Here is a 27609-nt window from a genome sequence, read left to right on the forward strand (position 1 = left end):
TATTGACTGGTTGCCCCATTTTTTTTTTTAACCAGATCCTTACTGGTTGTCCCCAGTCTTTTATTATCACAGAACAAACAAACAACACAGTGAGGAATATACTTCTTCATGCACACAGCAAAGTATATCCATATAATAACTCATCAATGTCAGCTCGTTGGACCAGATGGTATGGGATTTTGAATATTGAAAAATATAGTCAGAGGCGCCTGGGTGGCTCAGTGGGTTAAGCCTCTGCCTTCGGCTCAGGTCATGATCTCAGGGTTCTGGGATCGAGCCCCATATCGGGCTCTCTGCTCAGCGGGGAGCCTGCTTCCCCCTCTCTCTCTGCCTGCCTCTCTGCCTACTTGTGACCTCTGTCAAATAAATAAATAAAATCTTAAAAAAAAAAAAAAAGAAAAGAAAAATACAGTCAAATTGCACCCTCTAGAGAAGTGTCCCAAGTAACAAGGAGAGAAAGAGGAATAGGGGTTGAGGTCAAAGAGTGACAGGGACAGGAAGCCAACACAGTAGAGCTTGTAGGCCACTGTAAGGACTGTGGCCTTGAAAAGAGATGGGAAGACCGAAGGGTTTTGTATAGAGGAGAGATGTGACCTATTTAGGTTTTAAAAGGACCACTCTGGCTGCTGTGTGGAGAGAACAGACTGAACAGGGCAACAAGAGAAGCAGTGCGACCAGACAGAACATTGCTCAGAAACACAGGCCAGGTGACGGGAATGACAGCTTGAACCTACGGGGCGGCAGTGGACCTGTTGAGACATGTTGGTTGGGGATATATTTTGAAAATAGAGCAGAAGACATTTGGTGAAGGAATAAATGTCAGAGTAAGAGAAGAGTGAAGGATCTCTCTTGGGGTTTTGGTTTGAGCAGCTGGAAGGATGCGGTGGCAAAGTCTGTGTAACCTGGGTCCCACCCCTGAGATGTGGGGAGTCAGGGCTGCAGCAGCAGCAGCTGGTAGAGAGGAGGGGGTTGGAAAACCTTAATTTCCTAACAGGTGAGGGTTCTCAATCTAACAGTGTGTGGTTTCAAGGGGGTACAGCGGAACTGCAGTGGGCTCAGCTGTATAGCAGTCTAGTTCAAGGGCAAGTGGGATAGTGACTACCTTGAGCCCCACTCCCTGGATGAGCCCGTGTTCCATCTCTTGACTTCCTATGGTGCTGCATGCTGCTGCATGTGTGGCTGGGCACCTCTGTTCCCTAATCTCTTACAGTGTTTCCCAGTGATCCCATGTTTAGTGTCCTCCTGTCTGGCCTTTCCCTGATCAGTGATTGCCAGATGCTGAAGAGGACAGTGTTGTCAAGATGGCAGAAGGGCTCTGAACAGAAGGGGGCTGTCAGACTCTGCCTGGCACAGCAGCTTATTGAGACACGCCAAAGAGCAGGAGAGAGAGAGAGAAGATCAACAGATGAGACAGCTGTCCTCCCAAGTCGAACTACTCCAGATGACAGTCAGCACTCACGAACTCACTCCTGTGTCCTCTCCTCTCCTGTGGCCCACAGGCTGAGCAGCCCGACCTGTCTCTTATGCCCAGCCACAACTGGCCTCCTTTCTGTTCCTCTGACATAGCAAGTCTGTTCCCACCGCAGGGCTCTGGTGTTTGCTGTCCCCTCAACCTGCAGTGCCCTTCACACGGCTGCCACCTTGCATCAGTTCAAACATCCCTGTTCAGCCTGGGCTGTCTCCCAAAAAAGCCCCACGAGAAAAGAAGACCCTCCCCTGGCATTTTAGGATGAGAGAGGCTTTATGTGACAATCTTTACCTTGCCGGTAAATTTCTGTTACTCAATGAAAGGCAGACAGCAAAAATGGTACAAATGAACTTGGTGGAGAACAAAATGTTGCCTCTGTCCCATGTGTTTCAAGCATCAAAACCAATTCTCGTGTGCCTTTCACAGGACAGGACAGGTACTGTGTGGGTTAGGGAAGGCAGCCTACAGGGATATAGAGAGAGATCACCGGGCTACCAACATGGGGAGACATGAGTAACAACGGATCTTCTCTGGAGGAGAAACTGGGCTAAGGGTCTCCTTTCTGGGGTCAAGGGGAAAGGATGAAGGTCTCTGTTGGCAGGGTCAGGTGGCCAGTGGCAAGACATACAACATACACATTCCCTGAAGAGAAACAAAGCATCCCCAGTGAGTGTCCAAGTCTTCCTGGGTCTATCTCAAGACACCCCCAGGGAGAAATGCAGACCAACACAGGTTGGTGAGAGATCAGTGAAAAGAAGTTTGGCCCAGAAGGGCACAGCCCACCGGAAGAGGGACTGAGCAGGGAGGAAGACTCAGAACCCTACGCGCCTGGAAGCAACATCGACTTGGGAAAGTCCAAGTCCAAGGAAAACCATTTATAAGAAGGGACCTGATGGGCCAGAGGAAGTCAGGCAATGCTTTAGACACTAATGAGTCTCAGAGGAGCCTCCTAGAAACAGGAAATTGATTAGGTCAGGGGCCTTGAGAGAAAAGATGGGGAAGGAACAGGTGTAGAAAGACCAGAAGGATCAGGAAGTGGGTGCATGTGCAAAATTGTTTGGAATAATTGCCCATGGAAAAGAAAACAGAATGCATTATTTGAAATGCAGAAGAAGCAGGAAGCCCCAAAGAGCTGGTGTGATCTGGATTTTTGAAAGGAATCAGTTGGTGGGGACAGAATTTGGTGGACGATCCAGATGGTCACACTGCGTTGGGAAAACTCACCTATTGACCTTCCTCTCTTTGACCATGTGACTCTTCCAGGCATAAAACCCTCACATTTGTGGAAGAGAAAAAGGTGATCCAGTTAGATAAGCTTCCCTTTGCTCCTGAGACGCAACAAATGTGAAAAGCTGCCTGTCTCCAGGAAAAGGCAAGACACCCAACTTCACTGTGCTCAGGAAGAGGCCATTGGGAACACAAACCTAGGGAAGGAGTGAGTATAGACAAACTTATGAAGGGGGACAGAGATAGGAAAGGAGCCGGAATAAGCCAATGGCGAGCTTGTTCTGGTGAGGGCCTGGTGCAGGCGAGAGGGGCAGGAAAACAATGGTGAGCTCAGCCCCGACTAGGTGGGAATCTCCCCGTTCACCGGGCCCTCTGAGATTCTCTAGTTTGGGAATGAGATTTATAGGTCGGGGACAATTAATACACTAACAGTAACAGGTTGAGGACTCAAGTTTTATTTCAAATGTCTACCTTTTAATGATAAATAAGAGATGAAAAGTTATTCTTCACCAGCATAAATCTCACACACATGTGCTTTCTTCAGACATCGAGAAAGGGAACATTAGCGGCAGCAGACTGGGAACTGTGGTGCTTTGGGAGAAATCATGATTATCTGTGCTATGGAGGAAAACACGCTGCTGCTGGGATCTTCCCAGAGTCACACAACTGAGCTGAGGCATGGGATCCTGGTGACTGGGCCCAGCTCAGGCTATTTCCATTACTACCAACACCCTCCCCCACAAACCTACAGGTTTTCTTAGAATGGCTTAGTGTGGAATCAAGAAGCTGGGCATCTGGGAGTCACCTTGGGCTCAATATGACCATCCCTCAGGCTGAACCAAATTCCCATTTTTAGGGGTGAAGGTGAGAGTCTTGTGTTCAATCCCAATGACAAAAGAAAGAAAAAAGAGGCAAATGGAAGGAAGAAAGGAAAGAAGGAAGGAAGGGAGGGAGGGCGGGAGGAGGGGGAGGGGAGGGGAGGGGAGGGGAGGAGGAAGAGAAGGAAGAAAAGGAAGGGAGGGAGGGAAGGAAGGAGGAAGCAGGGGGCCACAAGCAGGCTAAATAAAATTTGGAAAAACTCAGACGCAGTCTCAGGCTTAGTCCCTCTTGGTGACGAAGCAGCTGTTTCTTTTCCCTCTGTTCCTACAGCCATTCATTTATCAGCAGATGGGAGCACCAACTATGCATCAGGCAGAGTTCTAGGTCCTAGGGACAGAGTGGTGAACAAGACAGAGGGTGTCACTGTCCTCACAAAGTGTCCTTTCTAGGGGGGACTTAGAGACCTCAAAACTTTTCCTGTGGGAGCTTCTAAGACATCAAGATGGTTAGGACACCCTTCCTTCCTTCCTTCCTTCCTTCCTTCCTTCCTTCCTTCCTTCCTTCCTTCCTTCCAGAAACAATCTGGTTGGGAAGCAAGGAGGCTTCCTTTCTCTGTGACACAGAGAAAGCAGAAGAGTACTCAGTTTGAGGGGCCAGCCATCACCACTCAGTAAGGCAGGGAAGGGAGATGCGATGAAGCCAAGAATGGATTCCCCTTGGTTTGGGGCTCGGAAACCCATGGTCAGAGAGGATTCTCACTTCATCTTTCGTCTCTTTAGGAAGGATGGCCCTAAATTTCCAAGAGATTGCTCTCCTCTCTGCCTACATAATATATTTCCTCGCTGGTCTCCCTGCCAACCTCCTGGCCCTGCGGGCCTTCACAGGACGGGTCCGCCAGCCCCACCCTGCCCCCATCCACATCCTCCTGCTCAGCCTGACGCTGGGGGACCTCCTGCTGCTGCTGCTGCTGCCCTTCAAGATGATCGAGATCGTGAACAACTTCCGCTGGCCCCTGGGAGACACTCTCTGTGCCCTCACCGCCTACGGCTTCTACAGCAGCATCTACTACAGCACGTGGCTTCTGATGGGCATCAGCATCGAGCGCTACCGCAGTGTGGCTTTCCCTGTGCAGTACAAGCAGTCCCGTCGACCCATATATGGAGTGATCGCCTCTCTGGTCTCCTGCCTCTTGTCCTTTGGACACTGTAGCATTGTGATCATCGTCTACTACTTACCAGCCCAGAAGGAGGGGGTTGATGATGCCATAGTCCTCCCTGCCTGCTATGAGGACTTCTCCGAAGAGCAACTGAAAGTGTTGCTTCCTGTGCGGCTAGAGCTGTGTCTCTTCCTCTTCTTTGTCCCCATGGTGGTCACCATCTTCTGCTACTGGCGCTTCGTGTGGATCATGCTCTCTAGACCCCAAGTGGGAACACGGAAGCGCTGGAGAGCTGTGGGGTTGGCCGCCGTGACCCTCTTCAACTTCTTGGTCTGCTTTGGGCCTTATAATGTGTCTCATGTGGTGGGATTCTTCCAGAAAACGAGTGAACGGTGGCGGGTGTGCGCCGTGTTGCTCAGTGCTCTCAATGCTTGTGTCGACCCCTTGATTTTCTACTTCTCCTCCTCAGCTATGCGCAAAGCCTTTGATCAGAGGCTACGGGGTCTGCAGAGCTGGGGTGTCTTACTGTCAGGGTACTGTAGGAGGAGAACTGGGGAGCCGGCCGCAGAGAGAGATGGGAGTTTAGGTATGGCCAATGTCAACTTCACAGGAGACTGAATTGGCCAGCTTGCTGTTATATTTTGTGGGAGGAGGGAGGGCTCAAAATGGGGAACAGTGAAACAGAACTGGGGTAACTTCTCCTGTGCCTAGCTTACAAGGCAAAGAAGAGCAGTGGACATCTCAAGTCCAACTCATCCATTGGGAGAGTGTTTTTGTTTTGTTTCCTGGGGGTTATGACATTTCCTTATTTGTGGTTGGCACTGCTTCATGGTAAGCCACAGCCCTTTGATCCTTGTAATTATTTCCCCATGCAGTATCTTTAAGATGGTAGCATTCCTCAACTACTGCAGAGCTGTCTTGCTCTGTCCTTGATTCAGAGGCAGGGGGAGAGGTTGCTCCATGCAGCAGGTCTGAAAATCTAGCAAAGGCAAGAGTCTACAGAGCAAAGGACACCTGGATGGCTTAGCCGGTTGAGAGTCTGACTCTTGAGTTCAGCTCAGGTCATGATCTCAGGGTTGTAAGATGGAGGCCTGCGTCAGGTTCCACAATGGGTATGGAGCCTGCTTGGGATTCTCTCCCTTTCCTCTACCCCTCCCCCTATTCATGAGCTACTTTCTGTCTCTCGAATAAATAAATAAAATCCTAAAAAAAAAGAGTCTGGAGAGCCAGACAGGATCCTGCCATGTGAGCCTGCACAACCAGTCCCCCAAACAAAGCCGTTGCTAGCTCAGGTCTATGCAACAGCAAGTCAGTGCTGGTGTGTAGAAACTAGTCAGGATACTTCTTGGTGGTTACGTCCTATTTTCAGTCCCCAATGCTGTGTATTTGTTTCATTTTTTTCTGTCATCAGTCTTGTCAGAGGTCTGTTACTTGGTTTTCAAAAGCCAAAGGCCTTCTGTGGAAGTCACCCACAACTTCTATTTCTTTACTGTTGGTTTGTTTCCTTCCCTGTAGTTTTTTGAGTCTTTTCAGTTGCTCCTTTTCCAACTTTTTGAAGTTGATGCTCATCCATTTTTAGCCTTTGTTCTTTGTTACCTAAGCATGTGAGGTATCTCACTCCCTTAGTGAGGGAGTGAGATCTCCCTCCAAGGACAGTTTCAATGGGATGCTACCAGTTTGGATTTGCATAATTTTTCATTATTTTAAGTTCTAAATAGGCTCTAATTTCCATATGATTGTTTTTTTCTTTGACTCAAGTTTAGAAATATTCTTTATTTTTAAGGATACAGGTTTTTTTTTCCCCTTGATCCTTTTGTCACTCTGTTCTAACTAAAGGCACTGTGACCAGAGAATATGGTGTGAATGGTTCCAGCTCTTTGAAATTTGTTTTGAACTGCTTTTTGACCTGGAATATAGTCGACTTACATACATTCTGCAACCATTGTGTCTCTGTACATGGGGTTTGTGAATGCCTTATATCAAACCTGTTATTCTGTGATGTTCAAATCTTTATAACCTTTATTTACGTTTTGTCTGTTTGATCTATGAGCTACATGGAGAGGTGTGTTACATGCTCCTCCTGTGACAGTGAACTTGGCTGTTTCTCCTCATAGTTCTGTCTTCCTGGTGAAATGAAATGGTCATCATTCTGTTTGCCTTAAAATTTATTTTGTCTGAGTTAATATAGCCAAGCCAACTTGCTCTGGGGGTTAGTATTTGCCCAGTGCATCTCAGTCCCTCCTTTTACTTTCCAGCTTTCTATATTCTTAGGTTTTAGATGCATTTTTTATATGCAGTGATATACAGTAGGTGGGGGGTTTATACTTTGATTGGACAATTCAACAGTATTTGTTTTCTACCTATACCATTTTATTTATTTATATTTATATAATAATCATTTCCAATATGCTTGGATTTATTTGTCATCTTATTTTTAAACACTTCCAGGAAGTACACCCACAGATTGAAATCTACACGCATACTGCAAATGGCCTAATAATGAATAGCCAGATAAATTATCACAGTGAATACAAACATTTATGAAAAAACAAATGAAACACCATCTTACTTTGTGCTATTTTCCTCACCTACTATTATTTGCTTTTTCTTTCTTCTTGCTTTCCTTTGGGATTAAACTGCTTTATTTCTTTTCATTTCTCATATTACTAAATTAGAAATCATCAGCTCTATTTTTACTATTTTAGTGGTTACTTTAGACATTTTATTATGTTAAGAGTTCCTTAGTTGGTTTCTCCCTCCCTTTCTTCCTTTTTCCTTTGGCATTCCAGATGGCATTCAACTATGTGAGTCCTTGAGAGCACTTTTCTTTCTTTCTTTTCTTTTTTTAAAATTTTATTTGTTTGGTTTAGAGAGAGATAGAGAGCTCAGGTCGGGGGGGCAGGGAAGAGGCAGAGGGAAAGAAAGAATCCCAAACGGACCCCATGCTGAGCACAGAGCCTGTTGTGGGGCTCAATCCCAGGACCCTAAGATCATGATCTGAGCAGAAATCAAGAGTTAGATACTTACTGACTGAATCACCCAGGTGCCCCTAGAAAGTACTTTTCAAAGTGTGATCTGCAGACCCCTGGAGACCTGGAGACCATTTCTGGGATCTGAGGGGTCAAGACTATTTTCATAATGATATTAAGATACTAATTGCTTATTTCACTCACATGCTTCCACAAATGAATGCACAGTGGAATATTTCAGAAACTACCTGACATGTGATATTACAACACACTGAATGCAAAGCAGCTATGAGAATATAGTTGTCTTCTATTAAGCTAGAGGTCTAAAGAGGTCTGCAAAAATGTAATACCATGCCACTTTTCTTCCTAGGATTTTTTAAAAAAAGATTTTATTTATTTCTTTGAGAGAAAAAGACACAGAGAGAGAGTGTGTGTGCACAAGCAGTGGGAAGGGGCAGAGGGAGAAGGAGAAGCAGACACCCTGCTAAGCAGGGAGCCCAATAAGGGGCTCAATTCCAGGACCCTGGGATCATAACTGGAGCCAAAGGTAGATGCTTAACTGACTGAGCCACCCAGAAGCCCCCTCCCTAGGATCTTTGAAAACATAGTTATCTTCTGAATATATCTTCTATTAACTCATAATGGCTTTCTGATTCCCTTTGAATACATACATATTTAACTTTTCTTGTTTTAATTTCCAATATGGTATGTGTCAGCAGCTATAACATAAAAATTTAAGAAGCTCTTTGGGGTCCTAAGTAATATTTAAGTGCACACAGGGGTCCTGTATTTAACAGAACTGTATGTATCTAAAATCCCATGCTTCCTGGTGCATCAGCATTTAATGACTCAAAATTTCATAGTTTAATGCCATTCAAGCTTTTCAAGATGTGAGTTTAAAGTCTGCCAGGTCAAATGCGGAGCTTTTTGATGTTTGAAAAGGGAGAGGTAAAGGGGCGCCTGGGTGGCTCAGTTGGTTAAGCAGCTGCCTTCGGCTCAGGTCATGATCCCAGCGTCCTGGAATCGAGTCCCATATCGGGCTCCTTGCTCCGCAGGGAGCCTGCTTCTCCGTCTGACTCTGCCTTCCACTCTGTCTGCCTGTGCTCGCTCTCGCTTGCTCTCTCTGACAAATAAATAAAATCTTTAAAAAAAAAAAAAAAGAAAAGGGAGAGGTAAAAACAAGAACTACCATGTCATGAGATAAGGAGGAGCAGACAGATCTAGAGGGTAAGACAGAGTTGCTTTGCACAGGACTGAGGGTTCATCACTTGATGCAAGTCAAGAATCTGGTTCCAAGGGGCGCCTGGGTGGCTCAGTGGGGTAAGCCGCTGCCTTTAGCTCAGGTCATGATCCCAGAGTCCTGGGATTGAGTCCCAAATCGGGCTCTCTGCTTCAGCGGGGAGCCTGCTTCCCCCCTCCTCTCTCTGCCTGCCTTTCTGTCTACTAATGCTCTCTGTTTGTCAAATAAATTTTTAAAATCTCAAAAAAAAAAAAAAAGAATCTGGTTCCAAGACATTTCTGCAAAGAAGACATCCAGATGGCCAACGGATACATGAAAAAGTGCTCCACATCACTCGACATCAGGGAAATACAAATCAAAACAACAATGAGATACCACCTCATGCCAGTCAGAATGGCTAAAATTAACAAGTTAGGAAGTAGCAGATGCTGATGAGGATGAGGAGAAAGGGGAACCCTCCTACACTGTTGGTGGGAATGCAAGCTGGTGCAGCCACTCTGGAAAACAGCAGAGAGGTTCCTCAAAAAGTTGAAATAGAGATACCTTATGACCCAGCAATTGCACTACTGCTACTTACCCTAAAGATACAAATGTAGTGATCTGAAGGGGCATGTGTACCCGAATGTTTATAGCAGCAATGGCCACAATAGCCAAACTATGGAAAGAACCTTGATGCCCATTAATAGATGAATGGATAAAGAAGAGGTGGTGTATATACATACAATGGAATACTATGCAGCCATCAAAAGAAATGAAATCTTGCCATTTGCAACAGTGTGGATGGAACTAGAGGGTATTATGCTGAGCGAAATAAGTCAATCAGAGAAAGACAATTATCATATATCTCCCTGATACGAGGAATTTGAGAGGCAACATGGGAGGTTTGGGGGATAGGGAAGGAAAAAATGAAACAGGATGGGATTGGGAGGGAGACAAACCATAAGAGACTTTTAATCTCACAAAACATACAGAGGGTTGTGGGGGGGAGGGAAGTAGGGATAGGGTGGTTGGGTTATGGACATTGGGGAAGGTATGTGCTATGGTGAGTGCTGTGAACTGTGCAAACCCGGCGATTCACAGACCTGTATCCCTAGGGCTAATAATACATTATATGTTAATAAAAAATTAAAAATAAAAAAAAAAAAAGAATCTGGTTCCAAAGATTCTCTCAACTGGAGTTTTCCTTTTTGTTTCACAGAGGAGGATTCCTTCATCTACATCTGTGTGGTGGTGTGTTGATCCCAAATATAGGTAGGACTTGGGATCTAGGAAGTTGTATGAACCAGAAGCCTCAATGCTAATTATATTTACCCTATGGCATCCTGGGGGTGGGGGGGAACAGCACATTTGATTCTTGTCCGCAAAGAGAAAAGAAAGCTAGTCAGGACAAAAGTTATGAGCATGCTTAGTGTGCTTTATTTTGGAATGAGGGGAGGCTTCACAAAGCCCTAGTAAAAGCCCCAGTAAAAGCCCCAGTTTTGTGGCTAGAGTACTTGATCACCTCTAGTTCATATATTCTAGCTCAACACAACTCCTGTTGCCCCTCCTGGGAAATACATGGTTCCTGGAGCACGGTGTTAAGAAGGGAGAAGAAAGGTCTGAAGATACCATTAGCAAAGTCTCCTCAGCCCTCTCTGGTTTTCAGGTTCATGGTGGCGAAGGTGAGCTTCCACTGGAAAGGGACTCGATGTGAAGTCAGGTCCCTTGGTTTATGTAAACTTCAGTGAGAGTGTTCTCTTTAAGCTGGGCTCAAGAAACTGCACCCCTAGTGAGCACTTCACAAATCTTTGAAGATATGACTTTTTGATAATAACAATAAATTGCTCATTATATTTTATGTTACATTAGAGAAGTTATTATTTGGCAGAGAGAAAATTCTATCAAACATGCACTGTCAGGGGCACCTCGGTGGCTCAGTGGGTTAAGCTCTGCCTTCAGCTCAGGTCATGATCTCAGGGTCCTGGGATCAAGCCCCACATTGGGCTCTCTGCTCAGCAGGGAGCCTGCTTCCCCCTCTCTCTCTCTCTGCCTGCCTCTCTGCCTACTTGTGATCTTTCTCTCTGTGTCAAATAAATAAATAAAATCTTTAAAAAAATGTACTTTCAATCCTTCTACTCCATCCTGCCTACAAAACACCTGAGATGCGACCGCTCTCTTGGCAGAGGCTAGGCCCCCACCCCGACTTGGGTGGGGAGCTTATGGCTTACTGGAAGTCTACCGAGAGCCTCACTCTGCCATTTACAGCATCACTCCCATGAGGAAGCCCCACTAACGGGGCAGGGTGCAGGGTGGTGAGAGGTGGGCAGGGGAAAGCAAATCGCTTGGTGGACTTAAAGACTACAGTCTTCTCACAACGTGCTTCGCGATGCCTTTTTGAACTGACCCAGCGATCTGAGGCAGGCACTTGTTGCTTTGGCCTCTTCGGCAGTCCCCCTTCACTGGTGAGAGCACCTCACTCCCACCCTTCAACTGTGACATCCAGCAGAGCTAACATCACTCTTGACTTCATGTTGTGGGGCAGAGGTATGACCCAGGATGAGAGCCATCAGCCTAGATCCCCTCTGGCGGCAGTGATGCTTCACATCTGAGCATGTGACTCAACCTAGACCAAGCAAAGCCAGCCCAGTCCTTCTCTTTTAACCATTTAGGAGAAAGAATCCCTCTTCTAACTGGACTGACTCTGGACGTGAGTTTAAATTCTGGGGACCACTTTGAGGAGAGACACTGAAGTCAACTTGAAGCCAGGCAGAACATCAAGAAACCAAGTCCATGTCTCTGAAATCCCAAAGCAAACATATTCTGGAGCCAAAATATTCTCCCTTTTTAGCTTAAGCCAGTTGGAATTGGGCTTTCAGTCACTTGCAACCATAAGATGTATTATTTCTCAAGTGCTCACAGTGACAGCCAGTCTCTGCAATTATTTTAAAAATTTTAGTCAAAAGTTTAAGTATAGAGAATTAAAACCCAACAAATATGCATACACCCCTCTTGCAGAGGGACTGCTCGTCAATGGTCATATTTCTTTGGATGTTTTTAACTTTTATTTTTAAGTGATCTCTATACCCAACTTGGGGCTCAAACCCACAACCCCAATCTCAAGAGTCACGTGCTCCACTGACTGAGTCAATTAGGTGCTCCAATATTTGTATAGATTTTTTAAGTTGATGTCCCCATTAATAATGTTTCTCCCTCACTGAATTTCCTCGCTTCTTCGCCAGAAGCAACATTATTTTGGAAATTCAGTGTATCTTTCTGGTCCATGAAATGTACTTTGTAGCTGAATCTACAAGCATGGTTTAGTATTCTCTTGGTTTAGTTTTTTTTTTTTTAAAGATTTTATTTATTTATTTGACAGAGAGATCACAAGTAGGCAGAGAGAGAGAGAGAGAGAGAGAGGAGGAAGCAGGCTCCCTACCGAGCAGAGAGCCCGATGTGGTACTTGATCCCAGGACTCTGGGATCATGACCTGAGCTGAGGGCAGAGGCTTAGCCCACTGAGCCACCCAGGCACCCAGTTTTGTTTTGTTTTGTTTTGTTTTGTTTAATGCCCATAAACACCACACAGTACAAGTCATCCTGGAACTCGCTGTTTTCCATCCAAATCATGTCTTTGATGTCCATGCCTTTGACATTCATCACTAAAGGTAATGGCTCTCATTCATTTCTTTTGTCTGATGAGTAATATGATGAGTAATAAAAGCTGTCTTATACTTTCCATCCTACTAGTTATAACCATTTAGATCATCTCCTATGTTTCAATGGCATAACAATGCGGCTTTGGACATCCTGCGCATGTCTCTTTGTACACATGTGGGAAGGTTGCTTGAAGGAGAGATCTACTAGGTGGCACGGAAGGTACCTTTTCCATTCCAGCAGAAGCTGCCAAGCTACTCTCCAAAGCGATAGTGTAAATTCAACTTTCCCCGAAAAACAGCTTGCAATATAGGAGCTCCTGAGTCTAGTCCTCCAGTGGACCCAGGGTGACAAATGGGAGGGAACAGGCCAGGCATGCACTACCTGCCAACAGGAAAAGGGGTTCAATTGATACCAGAGACCCAAAAACTAACCCAGTGGACATATGCATGGGCCATGTTGGGGTGCCAGGGGGCAGACAGCCTCTCCAAGGACTCTAGGGGTAAGGAGTGACCCATCTCCCCCATTCTTCACCTTTCTTAATCAAATCCAGTCTATCATGAGCATTCAACAAAAGTATGAAGGTAAAAATGATATAATGAAATGCAGCTGAGAAGGGTTTCTGCCACCCACCATGTAGTTTGTATAGAAAGTGCATGTGGGCCAAGGAGAAATGATGCCTAGAAGCTAGAAAACCTTGGACCCGGAAGTGAGCACCAATTGACAAAGTAGTGAAAGGAGAATAAGATGCTGGGGTCCTAAGGATGACAATGTGGCCTCTGTTGGCCCTGGGCCATGTAACAGGGGCCAATACCAGACACAGTTCCTGCAGAGAGGTAAAGCTTAATCTATCATGTGTTCATGTGTCTGTGTCAAATGGCTTCCAAGGCAACTGGGACCACCTTGGATCTATATGGTTGAAGCAGAGAAGAGATAAGAAGGCAAAGGGTATGCAGAGGCAGAGATACTGGAGCAGAGGAGCTGCCTGCAGACGTGATGGGCAGTATGAGGCCCCACTTTCTTCTGGATCTCCACTCGGGAAAACGGACCAAACAAGGTGCGTGGCCAGGGGCGGGGATGGGAGTATGTGGGACAGCTGGCCACGGGCAAGCCTATCTGTACTAATCAGGGACAGACATAAAATGGGATTCCTGAATTATGAAAGCAGAACAAAATCAGAAAGAATGACCACAGCTTAATTAGGTTAATTAGATTTGTGTGAACATAATTTTGGGGGAAAACAGAGAGGGCTGAGTGGCCTGACAGAGAGTTCCACTCTTGACCTTCCTCTTCCTGACCCACAGCAAGTTCAAGTTCAAATGCTCTTGGCTCCTTGGAGACCCCGAGAACGCAGAGGTACCTGCCTCTGCACCTTATCCCACAAATTGGTAAAAGTTCGTCTTCAGCTGATCTCCAAGAGCAGTCTGCGTGGGAATGGGGCTGAATTTAGTTACCCATAATACTGAGCAAGTCCTGGGAGAGGGCACCCTGAAGTCTGACCCAGAAAAGGAAGGGCAGGACAGGCCTAAGTGACCACACAGTCATAGCTGGGGAACAAGATAAAGAGTTCATTTCCAGTGCAGGGGCAAAGCCAGAATGGTAGGAGATCAAGAAAACTGAATGGAGACTCAAGAGGTAAAGCTGTGGAGGGATTATACACATTGGCATGGGAGGTACCAAGCAGAACTGGTCTCCCTCTTCAGACTAGCAAAATGCCTGTATTCACCTGGCCTGGGATGTAAGAGACCTCACCTCACCTCTGTGCTGGCCCCATTTCTTGGGTGGCGACCTGGGGACTTGCCTGCCAGCATCCATTCATCCTCCTCCTGGTAACAACATCCCAATCCAATTCTCCACTAGTCAGCCACTCCTCCACCACTGTTAGTCCATGTGGCATCGTGTAAGGGGCAAAAGGTTAGCCCCAACCCAGCTGCAGGGGTGGACATGTTATCCAGACTTAGCCCCAGGTCCAAATCAGTCCATCCAGAGTCACCATTTCTAGACTCTTCTAGAATGATTTGGAGAGAAGCATACTCTTTTCATGGGATGGTTAGGCTGGTAAAATGTAATCCTGGAGCTTGTGGGAGCCATTTTTGCTACCACTTGGAGAGGGCCTGCCTAAGAAGGAAGCTGGCATAAGAAAACAAAGCTGAGACATAGAGATAAAAGGACCGACAGCTTCACTGAAGCACTTGATCTGACCACTCACAAAGCCACTTTACCCTTTAACTACAAGACTCTTTAATTACATAACAAATAAGTTCCCTTCTTTGCTTAATCAGCTGGGACAACTTTCTATCACCTAGAATCAAGATATTAGTATAAACAATTGTTAAATAATTTGTCATTCCTAATAAATAATCAATGTTTCTGAATTCTTTTACAATATTTTAAAAAAATAGAACAGATTTGAGTGACCTGTATAATAATTTCACCAATTCATCTGCATTCTGATATGCAAGGGTTAGAGTCATTGCCCCTGGGCTGGGAATGGCACGCTCTGGGCATGCCAGGGACCGCCTTTCTTGCTCTCATAAATCAGATGCCTAGTTAATGATAATAACTTCTATCAAAGAAGGCTGTTCTGCAGTTTTAACAGTATTTCCACACATATCATCACACTTGAATCATAAAACAATCCTAGGACGTTGGTTTCTTATCCTTCTTCAGAAGGAGGGACTCTGAGAGAGCCCAGAGAAGCTAAATGCCTTCCTCAGATACACAGCCAGGAAGCGGCCACACCTCGACCAGAATCTAGGTTGGTCTTCTGGGGCCAGTGCTCCTTCTCTTCCACCAGCTTCCTCAAAAGTCAGTGTCCAGTGTGTGGGACTCAGAGACAATGGTTCCGAAGGAAGTCCAGGCTCACTGGGTGAGGCACTCACAAGGGATTTGAGGGAACAGAGAACAGAAATAGCACGGCTGAGGCTGGAAAGACTCTGGCTGCCTGGGAGATTCCAAGAGCTACAGCATATCCTTTCAAAGGAAAATTCCTGGGGCACCTGGGTGGCTCAGTTGGTTAAGCATTTGCCTTTAGCTCAGGTCGTGATTTCAGGGTCTTGAACTCCCTGCTCAGAAGGGAGCCTGTTTCTCCTTCTACCCTTCCCCCATGCTTGTGTTTTCTCTCTCTCTAATAAATAAAATCTTTTTAAAAAAATTCCTTTCTGTTTAAACTAGAGAGAGAGGTCCACTGTCTGCCCCAAGAAGGCTGACTGTTCTCTTCATCTTATCCATGCCATGTGTCCCTCTGGCACTGTCCTGGCCGTAGGTGACCTCACGGGAAGACTGGAGCCCTGTCCTGCTCCACGCATGACTTCCTGCAGTGGCAACCGCCACTACCCAAAACAGTCAGGCTGTGGCCAGTGGCCTGCGCCATTGATGGTTCTGGCTTCTCCTGTGGTGCATGGCTACTGCCTTGGAATCTGACGCAGGAACGGGGCTTTCCCCGAGGGAGAGGAGATGCTCTGCTCACCCACATCTTGCCCCTACCACCAGGCAGCACTGTGGTCCTAGATCCTTGACAAATGGATCCGACAGCCCCCATTTCTCTGTGAGAACTGTGTCCAACAGCAGCTGGGTGTGGTGCAGGGAACACTGCAGTGCTAATGGCCAGGATCCTGGGAGGAGAGCTGAATCTGTGGGTGCATCCACCTGTGTCCCTTGGGAACAGGAAGCATTACAGAGTACTTCCTGCTCTAAATGTTTCCTATGCTCTAACCCACTACTCTAACTCTCCCAAAAGGCTCTCACTGCAGGGCTTCCAGTAGTCTTGCCAGTGACACAGACATGTGCCCGCACCCTTTGTCCTTCATTCCTTCATTCAACTATGCTTGTGAGGTAGCTGCTCCATATCAGGCCTTGCTCAAGCGGTGGAAAATGCGGTGGTGAGCAAGACAGAGGCGCTCCCAGCTCTCACGAAGGGCAGCTTCCGGAAGGCACTCAGGTTGAGGGCCTAGTATTCAGGCTCCCCAGAAACAAGACGGTACTTTCAATGATTACTTGTGACCCAGCTAATAAAAGACCTGAGACAGTTACCAATATTGTTTTGATGAGTTAAGTGGGGCTTCCTCCTCCCTGTTTCTGGGCCAAGCTGTGGTGAGAGGTAGCCCAAAAAAAAAAAAAAAAAAAAATATATATATATATATGTGTGTGTGTGTGTGTGTGTGTGTGTGTGTGTGTGTGTATACACACCCACACGTATATGTGTATATATATAATTAATAAAAAATTTTAAAAATAACTGTTTGTTTTTAAAAATAACTGTTTGAAAATCTGCCTAATTATCAGGCACAACAAGAAGTTTTTACTGGAACAATGTAAAATCAAGCCTGTGACCTGAGTGGCACCTCCCGGTCACCAAGAACTGGTGATAAACAAAAGGTAAATAAACATTTTCCAGTTTTGGTAAAGTATAGCTATAGCGAAGGCAACAGAACAGCACTGTGATGAGGAGGAGAGGGGCCTTCTGTAGGCGGGGTTGCCAAGGTAGGACTCTCGGGGGCAGAAAGACGTGGTTGGCCACCAACTCTCTGCTGATGACATGGCCCATCCTGGTGAAAGCGGACGGAGGAGCAGAACCAGACAAGGCAGGGGCAGCTCTGGTCCTGCCTCTTCATTAAGGAGCCTGAAGACTTCCTTTTGGAGGCTGCCAGTCCCTTGCCCGATAAATAATCAGAATAAGGCAAGGTCCCCAGGTGGCTGCACGTGCTCTGGGAAAAGATGTTGGTGTCATGGAGCAGAAGCAATCAGGGCAGTACCACACTGTTAGGGGACAAGACAAGCGCTTCACTTCCAGGGGACAGACATAAGTAGGGAAGGGAAAGCTCACAGAGAGAGAGAGAGAGAGAGAGAGCAGGGGTGGAGAGAGAGCAATGTAGAGACTGTGCCACACTGAACTGGGCTAGAGTGGGGGTGGAGGGGACAGAGCAGATCAGGTCATAGCCACAAGGCAGGGACATGTCTCTTCTGCCTACTGGAACTTCTGACTCAGATGCTGCTGACGTGAGAGAGAGAGAGAGAGAGCACTCGAGAGCGAGAGCAGGAGAGAGGTGGGAGAAGTCATAGCTGGAATGCTTTGGGAGTCTGCTCAGCATGTTAGCAGAATCAGTCCCAGGCGTGACCCCTGGAAGAAAGCAGAGAATTGCTCCTGTGGGGAGTTTAGTTGTCTGGTGACAATTGACAGCAGAGAGGTATCTGCAGTTTTGCAAAATGATTTCACCTAAGTTACCTCATTTATTCCCTAAGCCATCCTGCTCTATTCCCAGAGGGCTGCAACCTACAGTGAAGCCCAGAGAGGTTACATGACCTCCCCAAACCACATAGCTGATCAGGACACCAAACTTGTGGGAATGCAGGCTGTCTTCTCAACTGCCGGGCCAACCTCCCTGAGCTCTGCCTTTGGGAGGTTTGGGAGGGAGCCAGGCCAGAAGACATCCAGAGTGGCCAGCTGTCTCCCCTTCTGTCGCTGGCCCCTGTCTGCACAACGGAGCCTTAAAGTTTCATGTGAGCACCAGCTCTCCAGAACAGGACTGTGAAACTGAGCAACCCCCAAACAGCCACTGGACCCACTCTTCCTGTGGGATGGCAGCTCTCAAACCCTGGCATGCACCAAAGCCTCCTGATGGACTGGTCAGAATGCAGATCACTGGACCCCATCCCCAGAGCCTCTGATTCAGCAAGTACAGGCAAGGCGGGCAAGCTCCTGCATTTCTAACAAGCTCCCAAGTGATGCTGCTGTTGCCGGCCTGGGGCCACATTTTGAGGACCATGGAGTGGGAATGTGAAAGGCATCTTCCCCTCCTGGAGGGGAGAGCGGTTATGGGACTCTGGAGTCCGCATGGGGTGATTCTTCCTCAGGTGGAGAAGTAGAATGATGAGAGGGTCAGGTGGACGATTCAACAGAGATCTAGGGAGCTGGTCGGCCGTGAGGCACAGGATAGAAAACTCAGTGAATAGAGCAAATAACAAATTAGATCAGAGGAAGTCAGGAGGAGCCTGTAAGATACAGAGCAGAGGACAGAACGCCAGGAACCAGGTTAGCATTCACTGAAATTATCGAAGAGCTCTACTGCAACATCCACACTGGCCACAGACCACCTGTGGTAGGATTTACTTATGGGTTTTCTACAAATCAACATGGTTCTCACATATTTAGCCTTATCCTAAAAAAAGTAAAATAATAATAGTAACAGCAGCCAACACACGTGCTTGCGAGGTACCAGATGTGCATGTACATACATGCAGTATGTTTACACACAGATGCACACACGCACACATACTTAAGTGCATACATGCGCACAGTCCTTTTCAATCCTCATGGCAAGACTCCAAGGTCAGCCCTGTATCATTAGCCCCGTTCTACAAGTAAAGAAACGGATGTCTGGGAAAGCAACCCTACCCAAGGTTACACACACAACAAGCACGTGGCTGGGTCCAGAGTCCATGCTCTTAGCCCCCGAAATTAGGGCTTTAGTGGCCTAACTGTGGGTTAGGTAGTTCACCAAAGAACACAGAGCTAGCAACAGGACGGGAACAAGATGTGAGTGTGAATACGACTTAAACACCACAGTGTTAACTGCTGACACATCCCCACATGGGCTGTGGCTGGCGATGGTAATGAGGGGGTGCTGGGCTGGGCTGGCATCGTGGACCTTGGCCAGAATAAATCCTAGAGACGGCTCCCTCCTTTGAGTTGGGCTTGAGAGGCCCACCCGTCTCCTCAGTACCTCTCAACCTTTAGTAGAAATAACCTCAAAGCTGACTTTCACTCGTCTGCAGCATGAATCAACTTTTTCAATTTTGTTTTTCAAACCTGGAAGTATACACGATATGTTTTTTCAAAGTACTTAATCCAGTATTTAATCCAGCCCAACCCACACTCTCTCTCCCCAAACACCCGCCCCCAAAAACCTATGCTCTTCTAAGTCTAAGGGGGAAGTTCAGCCTCCCACACAGTGTCAGATGGACAGCTGGAACAGGCAGAAGGGAGACCAGCTGGGGGAAAGCAGGGCGTACTCAGCTTTGCCCCATTTGGTTCCTTCCAGACCAGAAACTCTCCCTCCTCTTCCGGCTTAACAAGACTTAACACCCCTCCCCATCCCCAGCAACCCTGGGGCAGCAAAGAGGTCTCAGCAGGGGGGTCTGAGGCTCATGGGAGTCCTGTGGCTTGACGTTTGTTCCAGAATGGAGATTCCTCAGTGACACTCAGAGGCTGCTGCCTCTGCTGTGGGGGCCAGGGCTGGCAGGAATGAAGGTGAGACAAGACTCAGGAGAAAAAAAGCGGGGCTCTCCCTTCCCAATGCTTCCGATGAGTTTGTGTCATTCACTCAAATCCAGAACATCATGAATATCTATGTAAAATGATGCAAAGGACGCTGGGCAAGAGACAACCGCAAGTGGTCTTATCCCTTCTGCTCCTGCTAGTCTGGAAAGTGGGCTGGTATGGGAGAACAGCAAAGCCTGGACAGAGAGAATGGAGGGTTAAGAGGCAGATGCTAGGTCCCTGCAGAGACTCCTGAATCAAGAGACCTCCCTCACCTCCCCAAAAACCTGGGGAAGAAGGAAGCTCTGCCAGACAGAAACAAGACTCCCTTGTCCTCCAATAGGTAACTAGAGGGGTCCTCACATACCATAAATCAGATTTCACTTCTCTGTCCAAAACCCTTCCACAGTGTCCTATTACTTTGAACATAAAATCTGAATCTGCCCTTTGGGCTGCAGAGCCCTACATCAGGAGCTTTCCCTACTCAGTCACCTCTCTGACCTCATTTCCCATCACTCTCCCTCACACTCATTCTACCTCAGCCACACTGGCCTCCTTTTAGTTCTCCCACCACACCATGCTCTGTGCAGCCCCTGGGCCTTTGCACAAACTGCCTTGCCTGCCCAAGTGCTCTTCCCCCAGCTCTTCACAGGGAGAGCTCCTTCAGGGCTCTGCTCCATGTCACCCCTCCAGGGAACCCTTCCCTGCCACTCAGAGTACCTCCCTCACACCCCAGGTGACTGTTACAGCATCCTATTTTGTTTCCTTAAAGGAATGTGCTATGACAATAAATTATCTTCTATATTCATGTAGATACTGTTCTATTCTCCTAGCATGTAAATTCCATGAAGGCAAAAGCCCTGTCTGTCTTGTTTGATGCTCTGTCCCCATTCATTCACAGAGAGATGAAATGCATGATCTGGTTGTCACCCTGCCCTCAGCTGCCTCATCCAAGAGACTTCCAGGAGTACCCGAGGACCCTACAGCTGTCCTGGGCCTGGAGAGCTCAGAGAGAGGTCACTGGAGAGGAGAGAGGAGGTTGCAGAGAACTCGGGGAAGAGAGATGTGTGGGAGCAACAGTGGAGCCTGATTCCTCAAACGGCCATGGACTTGTGAGGCCACGTAGCCTCAGACACACTTCCGGGCAACCTTGGGACCCCTGGAACTGAAAGCCAGGAGTGCCCCATTTCTACAAAATGTGCTCGCTGGCCAGGGAATGCCAAATGATGCAAAACCGGAGATGAATCTGCTTTGGCTGGACTCTGCCAGGAAGGGAACAGGAACTTGACAAACTTGACATTGTCCAGGGTGGGGGTGGAGAGGAAGAAAATGAAGACAGACAAGAAAGAAAGGGTGAAAAGCAGCTAACAACCGAAAGAAGCCTCCAAAAGAGAAAGTGTGGGCTGTATGATTGTGATTGGAAAGAGAGGCCTGGGAGAGCAGTCAGAACTTGAATTTGGAGACAGATGAATTAGATTTGCAGGGACAGAGACGTGGGGAGAAGCAGAGAGGGCCTGACTGACTCAGCAGCATTCAGTGAGGGCACTTCCCCTCTTGGATGTGACTCCTTGGACAGGAGAACTCTGTGGCCCTAGGAGAGAACAGCCACGAAGGTGGCTTACAGGCCTGTGTCCTCTCCCCGAAGACCTGAAACCTTCTCGGGGAGCACCATGGGAGCCATTCCCCCACCACTATTTGTGTCTGGGGAGGAGGGTGCTGGAGCACGTGCCACAGAAGGCCTGGGACTGTTGGGGGGCTAAGCTGAGGGTGCCACTCTTGGAAACAATGTGATACTGTCAGGGGTGAAGAGGTCCGAAGGTGAACAAGGGCAGGTGTTTACCTGCACTGCCGCCCCGCCTTACTTCAGGAGCCCAGGTGTGCTGGTCCATCGCCAGCCAGGTCTGGAGCATCTCAGCTCATCCGGTTCTCTAACTCAACAGTTCTCCAAAGATATGTTGAGACACACTGGTGTGTGGCAACCAGAGGCAAGAAATGCAGGTCAGTGGTTCATGGTAATACTGAAAGGACCAGAGTTTGTGAAGTTAAGTAAACAAAGAAATGATCAGATACAAGGGAAGCCCTTCAAATGTCACTGTCAGTTGTGAGCGTTCCATCAACCTTTCTAGAGCGAACAGAAAAGGGGAACATCCCAGTGCAGATCAGAAATTGCTCTGGACATGGGCACAGCAGATCCTGATGCAGAACTGCTTCCCCGGGGGGGCTTTGGGAATGTGCCTTTCCCCCCTCGCTTTCTGAGGTTCGAGCAGGGAGGACCTGAACCCTGGGACCTCTGGATGAGAGACGCTATCCATGCTGCCTGGTACCCTACGCCGGGCAGAATCATCTCACTGAGGAAAGAGTCTCCAAGCTCCTCCCTTCCCTTAAGCCACGTCCGCCCTTCTCAGAAGAGTTCGAGGGGCCTCTGGGGGAGTGAGACAGAACAGGACACAGTTCGAAGGCGGTGATGCCTGTCACCTCTGCGTGTTCACGTGACGGGAGGGCACTTCTGAAACTTCAAACTCCTGTAAGAGCACATCTTGTCCAGTGAGGGTAGAGGAGAAAAGTCTGAGGTGTCGAGGAGAGAAAGTGAAGAGTCAGCCCTTCCTGAGACCCAGGATGGGGAATCTTTACCCATCCAGGACTCCCAGAACACTTCTATTAAGGGAGCGTGAATGGAGGCACCAACAGACGTTCCAAAAAAGCCAATGGCAGACAAATAAGCAAACAAAAAGCAGAAAGAGATGCATAAATACAGAGAACTAACAAACAAATGGCTGCCAGAGAGTAGGGGGAGGGGGAGGTACAGGTTTCCAGTTCTGGGACGAATGAGTCATGGGGATAAAAGGTACAGCCTGGGGAATCCGGTCAACAGTACTGTAACAGCGCTGTGTGGTGACAGAAGGGAGCCGTATTTGTGGGAAGCGGAGCATAACATACAGACTTGCCCAACCACTACACTGTATACCCAAAACAACTGTAACATTGTGTGTCAACCACCTTTCCATTATAAATAAATCGATAAGCACATGGTAGAAGCTCAATCAGTTAAGCATGGGGAAAAAGAAAACAAAATCTGGAGGTGATGTATCCTAATTTTTCTTAACTCACTAAGAACATCCCAGACAGCCTCACCTGATTCCACACTTCTCTTCATCTGTGACAAGTCTAGCAACTTCCTTCCCGTCGCTGCCAGACAGCTGCTTCCACCCTTTCAAGGCAGCTGAGGCCATGGCCCCTGGCCCCTTTCAGCTGCCTCTGCACAAAGGAGAGCTTTGCCATCCGCTAGTCTCGCCTCTGCTTCCACAGCAGACTCTCTGGGACCCACAGCTCACAGCTGCTCAGGCACTGAGGGTTATGGCAGTACAGCTTTCCTGGCCAGCGGGTGCTCCCCCTCTGTCCTCCATGTGGGTGGCTGGGCTCCTGGCTCCTACCCCACAGCGCTGTGGCTGATTCTTTCACTGGGAGACAAATGGCGCTTGTGTCAAAGGAAACACAAATACAAGTAATCTAAAGTTGGCCCAGCAACAGCTGGCTGGGATGTTCATAGAATGCTCACGTCTGATTTTGTGTTCCTAACACAAAACTGACCTCCGCAACCAGGCTGAATTCTATTCATCCAACCCCAGGACCCACAGAACCAGACAAGTATGGCTGATGGCAACACTCCCCATGGTACCTTCTCCCCCACGTGCTGAGGTTTTCCCTAAGATGTGCTCTTCCCTGGGCATATGCCAGGCCTTTGGGGACTGGAGGACAGAGGGCTCATCCATACAAGTTGTACAAGTGCAATTTGGAAAAGACTACCAGTTTCTTCATTGAGTAAAAAAGTCTGTTTTTCGGGGCTCTTTAGAGAGACAGAGTGTGTGTGCGAGCAGGGAGGAGTAGAAGGGAGGAGGAAAGAGAGAATTTCGAGCAGGCTCCATGCCCAGCACGGAGCCTGACACAGGACCTAATCCAACAATCCTGAGATCAAGACCCGAGCCAAAACCAAGAGCCAGACACTCAACTGATTGAGCCACCTGGTAGTCCCTCCAAAGTCTGATTTTTTTTTTCTTTTTTCTTTTTTTTTTTTTAGACTTTAATTTTTTTTATTTTTTATAAACATATATTTTTATCCCCAGGGGTACAGGTCTGTGAATCACCAGGTTTACACACTTCACAGCACTCACCAAATCACATACCCTCCCCAATGTCCATAATCCCACCCCCTTCTCCCAAACCCCCTCCCCCCGGCAACCCTCAGTTTGTTTTGTGAGATTAAGAGTCACTTATGATTTTTAATAATACACTGAACCCAGCTAAAAGGCTGTTTCCCAGCCTTCTTTACAGTTAGGTGTGGTCCTTTGCCTAAGTTCTTGCCACTGAGTTATTAGAAGTGTTGTGTGGAACTTCCAAGAAGTCTATTAAATTGAGAAGGGGTGAGCACTTCTTTTTCCTTTACTCTTATTCTGCTGACAGGAACACAGATGTGATGGCTGGTGCTTCAGCTTTTATACTGGGCCATGAGGACAAGGGCTACTCTAGGATTGGTACTAGAAGAGGACGGGTCTCTTAAGTCTTTCTGCAGCTGACAAAGACAATCCTGGCTACCTTGGACTACAAACCTTCAGGCTGCTCTTAGGCGACAGAGAAAGAGAATTCTGTCCTATTTATACAACTACTACCTAGAGTTGTTCTATTACACACAGTAGAATCCAGTCCTGACTAACTGGAGTTTCAGCTTGTATCAACTTTATAGCAAACTAAAATTTCTATTTTCAGTTTTTGATGACATTTTAAGAGGAAGTTTTTCAAACTGTAATTAGAGTAACTTAAGAGGCAAAGGAGAACAGCAATATTACAAAAGCAACCATTAATTTGGCCTTCTTCTTCCCTTTTGTTCCTCTCTATCCATCATGTTCTCCTTCCAAGATTTATGATGGTCAGTATCCCTCTTCTAGTGGTAGAAGTTGGAATAGTGGTTATCTCAGAGGTGAAAAGTTTGCTCTCTGAGCAGGGGCATAGACAGTTCTTGCAGAACATTGAAAATGGTCTATATCTTGACCCATATGGTGGTTACACAAATACACATGTTAATAGTCATTAAGTTGTACCTCTAAGATTAGTATTCTTCATTGTATGGAAGTTACACTTCAATAAAAACAATTTATTAAAAAAATACTTTCTAAAGTCCCACATCTTTTTTTGGAGTTTTTAAAAAAATATTTATTTTTTATAAGTATTAACACAGTTGACAAACAGTGTCATATTAGTTTCAGGAGTATAACATAGTGATCTGACAATTCTATATATATTACTTAGTACTCACCACGGTAAGGATAGTCACCATCTGTCACCGTACAACATTATTACAATATTAACTATATTCCCTGTGCTGTACTTTTCATCTCTATGACTTGTTTATTTTATAACTGGAAGTTTGTACCTCTTAATCTATTTTACCTATTTTGCCCATTGGCCCCCCCACCCACCTCCCCTCTGGCAACAATCAGTTTGTTCTCTGCATCTGAGTCTGTTTCTGTTTGCTTTTGTTTTTTAGATTCCACATATAAATGAAATCATATAATATTTTTCTCTGTCTGACTTATTTCACTTAGCATAATGCTTTCTAGGTTCATTCTTTTTGAATGCCTGAGTAACATTTCATTGTACACATATACCACACCTTTATCCATTCATCGTGACACTTGGGTTGCTCCCATATCTTGACCAGGGTAAATAATGCCTCAGTAAACATCAGCGTGCATGTATCTTTTTCAATTAGTGTTTTCAATTTTGGGGGGTAACTACCCAGAAAGGGAAATGCTGGATCATATGGTATTTCTATTCTTCATTTTTTTGGAGGAAACTCCATACTGTTTTCCATAGTGGTGGCTCCAATTTACACTCCCACCAATAGTGGATAAGGGCTCCCTTTTCTCCATATCCTCGCCAGTGCTTGTTTTTTTAATACCAGCCATTCTGACTGGTGTGAGGTGATATTTCATTGTGGTTTTGACTTGAATTTCTCTAATGATGAGTGATGTTGAGCATCTTTTCTTGTACCTCCTGGCCAGCTATATATCTTCTTTGGAAACCTGTCTGATCAGGTCTCTGCCCATTTTTTAATTGGATTCTTTGTTTTGTTTCTTTATGTATTTTGAAAATTAACCTTTTACCAAATATATCACTGCAAATATCTTCACCCATGCGCTAAGTTGCCTTTTTTGTTTTGTTGATGGTTTCCTTTGTTGTACAAAAGTTTTTTATTTTGGTGTGGTCCCCACAGTTTATTTTTTTATTTTATTTATTTGACAGAGACAGAGATCACAAGTAGGCAGAGAGGCAGGCAGAGAGAGAGGGGGAAGAAGGCTCCCTGCCAAGCAGAAAGTGGCTTGATCCCAGGACCCTAAGATCATGACCTGAGCCAAAGGCAGAGGCTTAACCCACTGAGCCACCCAGGTGCCCCTCTAATAGTTATTTTTTTCTCTCTTCCCTGGCCCAGCACAAATGCTGTGAAGCGTCATGTCCAAGAGATTACTGCCTATGTTTTATTTTAGGAGTTTTATGGTTTCAGGTCTCATAGTCAAGTCTTTCAACCCATTTTGAATTTATTTTTGTGTATGGTGTAAGAAAGTGGTCCAGTTTCATTCTTCTGCATGTAGCTGTCTATTTTCCCAGAACCATTTGTTGAAGAAACTGTCTTTTCCCCTTTGTATATTCTTGCCTCCTTTGTTCTAGGTTAACGAAGCATGTAAGTATGGATTTCTTTCTGGACTCTCCTGTTCCATTGATCCATTTGTCTTTTTTTGTGCCAGTGTCATACTATTCTGATTAGTACACCTTTGTAGCAGTCATGAAATATGGGATTGTGATACCTCCAACTTTTTCTTTTCTCAAGGTTACCTTAGTTATTCAGAGTCTTTTGTGGTTCCATACAAATTTTAGGACTATTTATTCTGTTCTGTGAAAAAATACTGTTGGTATTTTGATAGGGATTGCACTGAATCTGTAGATTGCTTTGTAAAATCTTACCCCTTTTTGTGGTCATCATAGATATTTTAGTTTTAGAATTACTTTTCCTCCATATGTGCTCTTCAAGATTTCTATAATTTTGGCATTCTCCCCTCCCTCCTTACCCAATTTTGTCAGGTTGGGAAAATGCCTGGTTAATAATCACTTTCCCAGACAGCCTTGTAGCCAGGAGTTGTCATGAGATACAAGACTAGTCAATAAGAAATGAGAAGTCTGCTGAATAGGGCTTCTAGAAAAGCTGTCATTATCTTGATTTATAAAGGGATAGATGTGGCTGATAATGATGTGTCAATTTCAGTTCATAGATAGTAACGAACATATCATTCTGGATGACGCAGGAGGCTATGTGTGCATGGGGTGTAAGAGAAATCTCTGTGCCTTCTGTGTAATCTTGTTGTGAACCTAAACCTGCTCTAAAAGCCTCTCAAGGTTTAGATTCAGCTCACATGCCGCTTTGCTCTTTCCACTCTCCACCCCATATTTTTCTGCTTAGAATGTAAATGCTTTGTAAGATCATGAAGCAGCAAGTCAAATCTAGGGATGGTGGAGAAGATAGCTAAAAGCCAGGGCTGCTGAGAGCTCCTTCTGAGAAGCTTCCCTGGCCCTGTCTCCTTCATGTGACGGACGAAAAGAAACCCGTGTATGTTTAAGCCCCTGTGGTTTGGGATTCTAGGCTCAGGTGAGATACAAGGCTTTTAGTTTTATATATGACAAAGACTTCTTGAGACACAAGGGGAGGCTAAGGTGTTAATTCACTGTGGCTTCCTATCATAGCAGAGCAAGGGCCCAGGGGAGAAGAGGGAAACCCCGAAAACCAAGACCCCAT

At 46.4% G+C, this 27609-nt stretch overlaps 1 protein-coding gene across 1 annotated transcript; it reads left to right on the top strand.

Moving 5' to 3' along the window:
• Positions 1–2773: 2773 nt before the first annotated feature.
• Positions 2774–5288, top strand: LOC131817935 (free fatty acid receptor 2-like). The gene is made up of 2 exons (XM_059151850.1): positions 2774–2903; positions 4294–5288. The coding sequence occupies exon 2, from the start codon at positions 4299–4301 to the stop codon at positions 5286–5288; it is 990 nt and encodes a 329-aa protein (XP_059007833.1). The 5' UTR covers positions 2774–2903; positions 4294–4298.
• The last annotated feature ends 22321 nt before the right edge of the window (positions 5289–27609 follow it).

The sequence above is a fragment of the Mustela lutreola genome, chromosome 16 (genome assembly GCF_030435805.1).
Source record: "Mustela lutreola isolate mMusLut2 chromosome 16, mMusLut2.pri, whole genome shotgun sequence".
NCBI lineage: Eukaryota > Metazoa > Chordata > Mammalia > Carnivora > Mustelidae > Mustela > Mustela lutreola.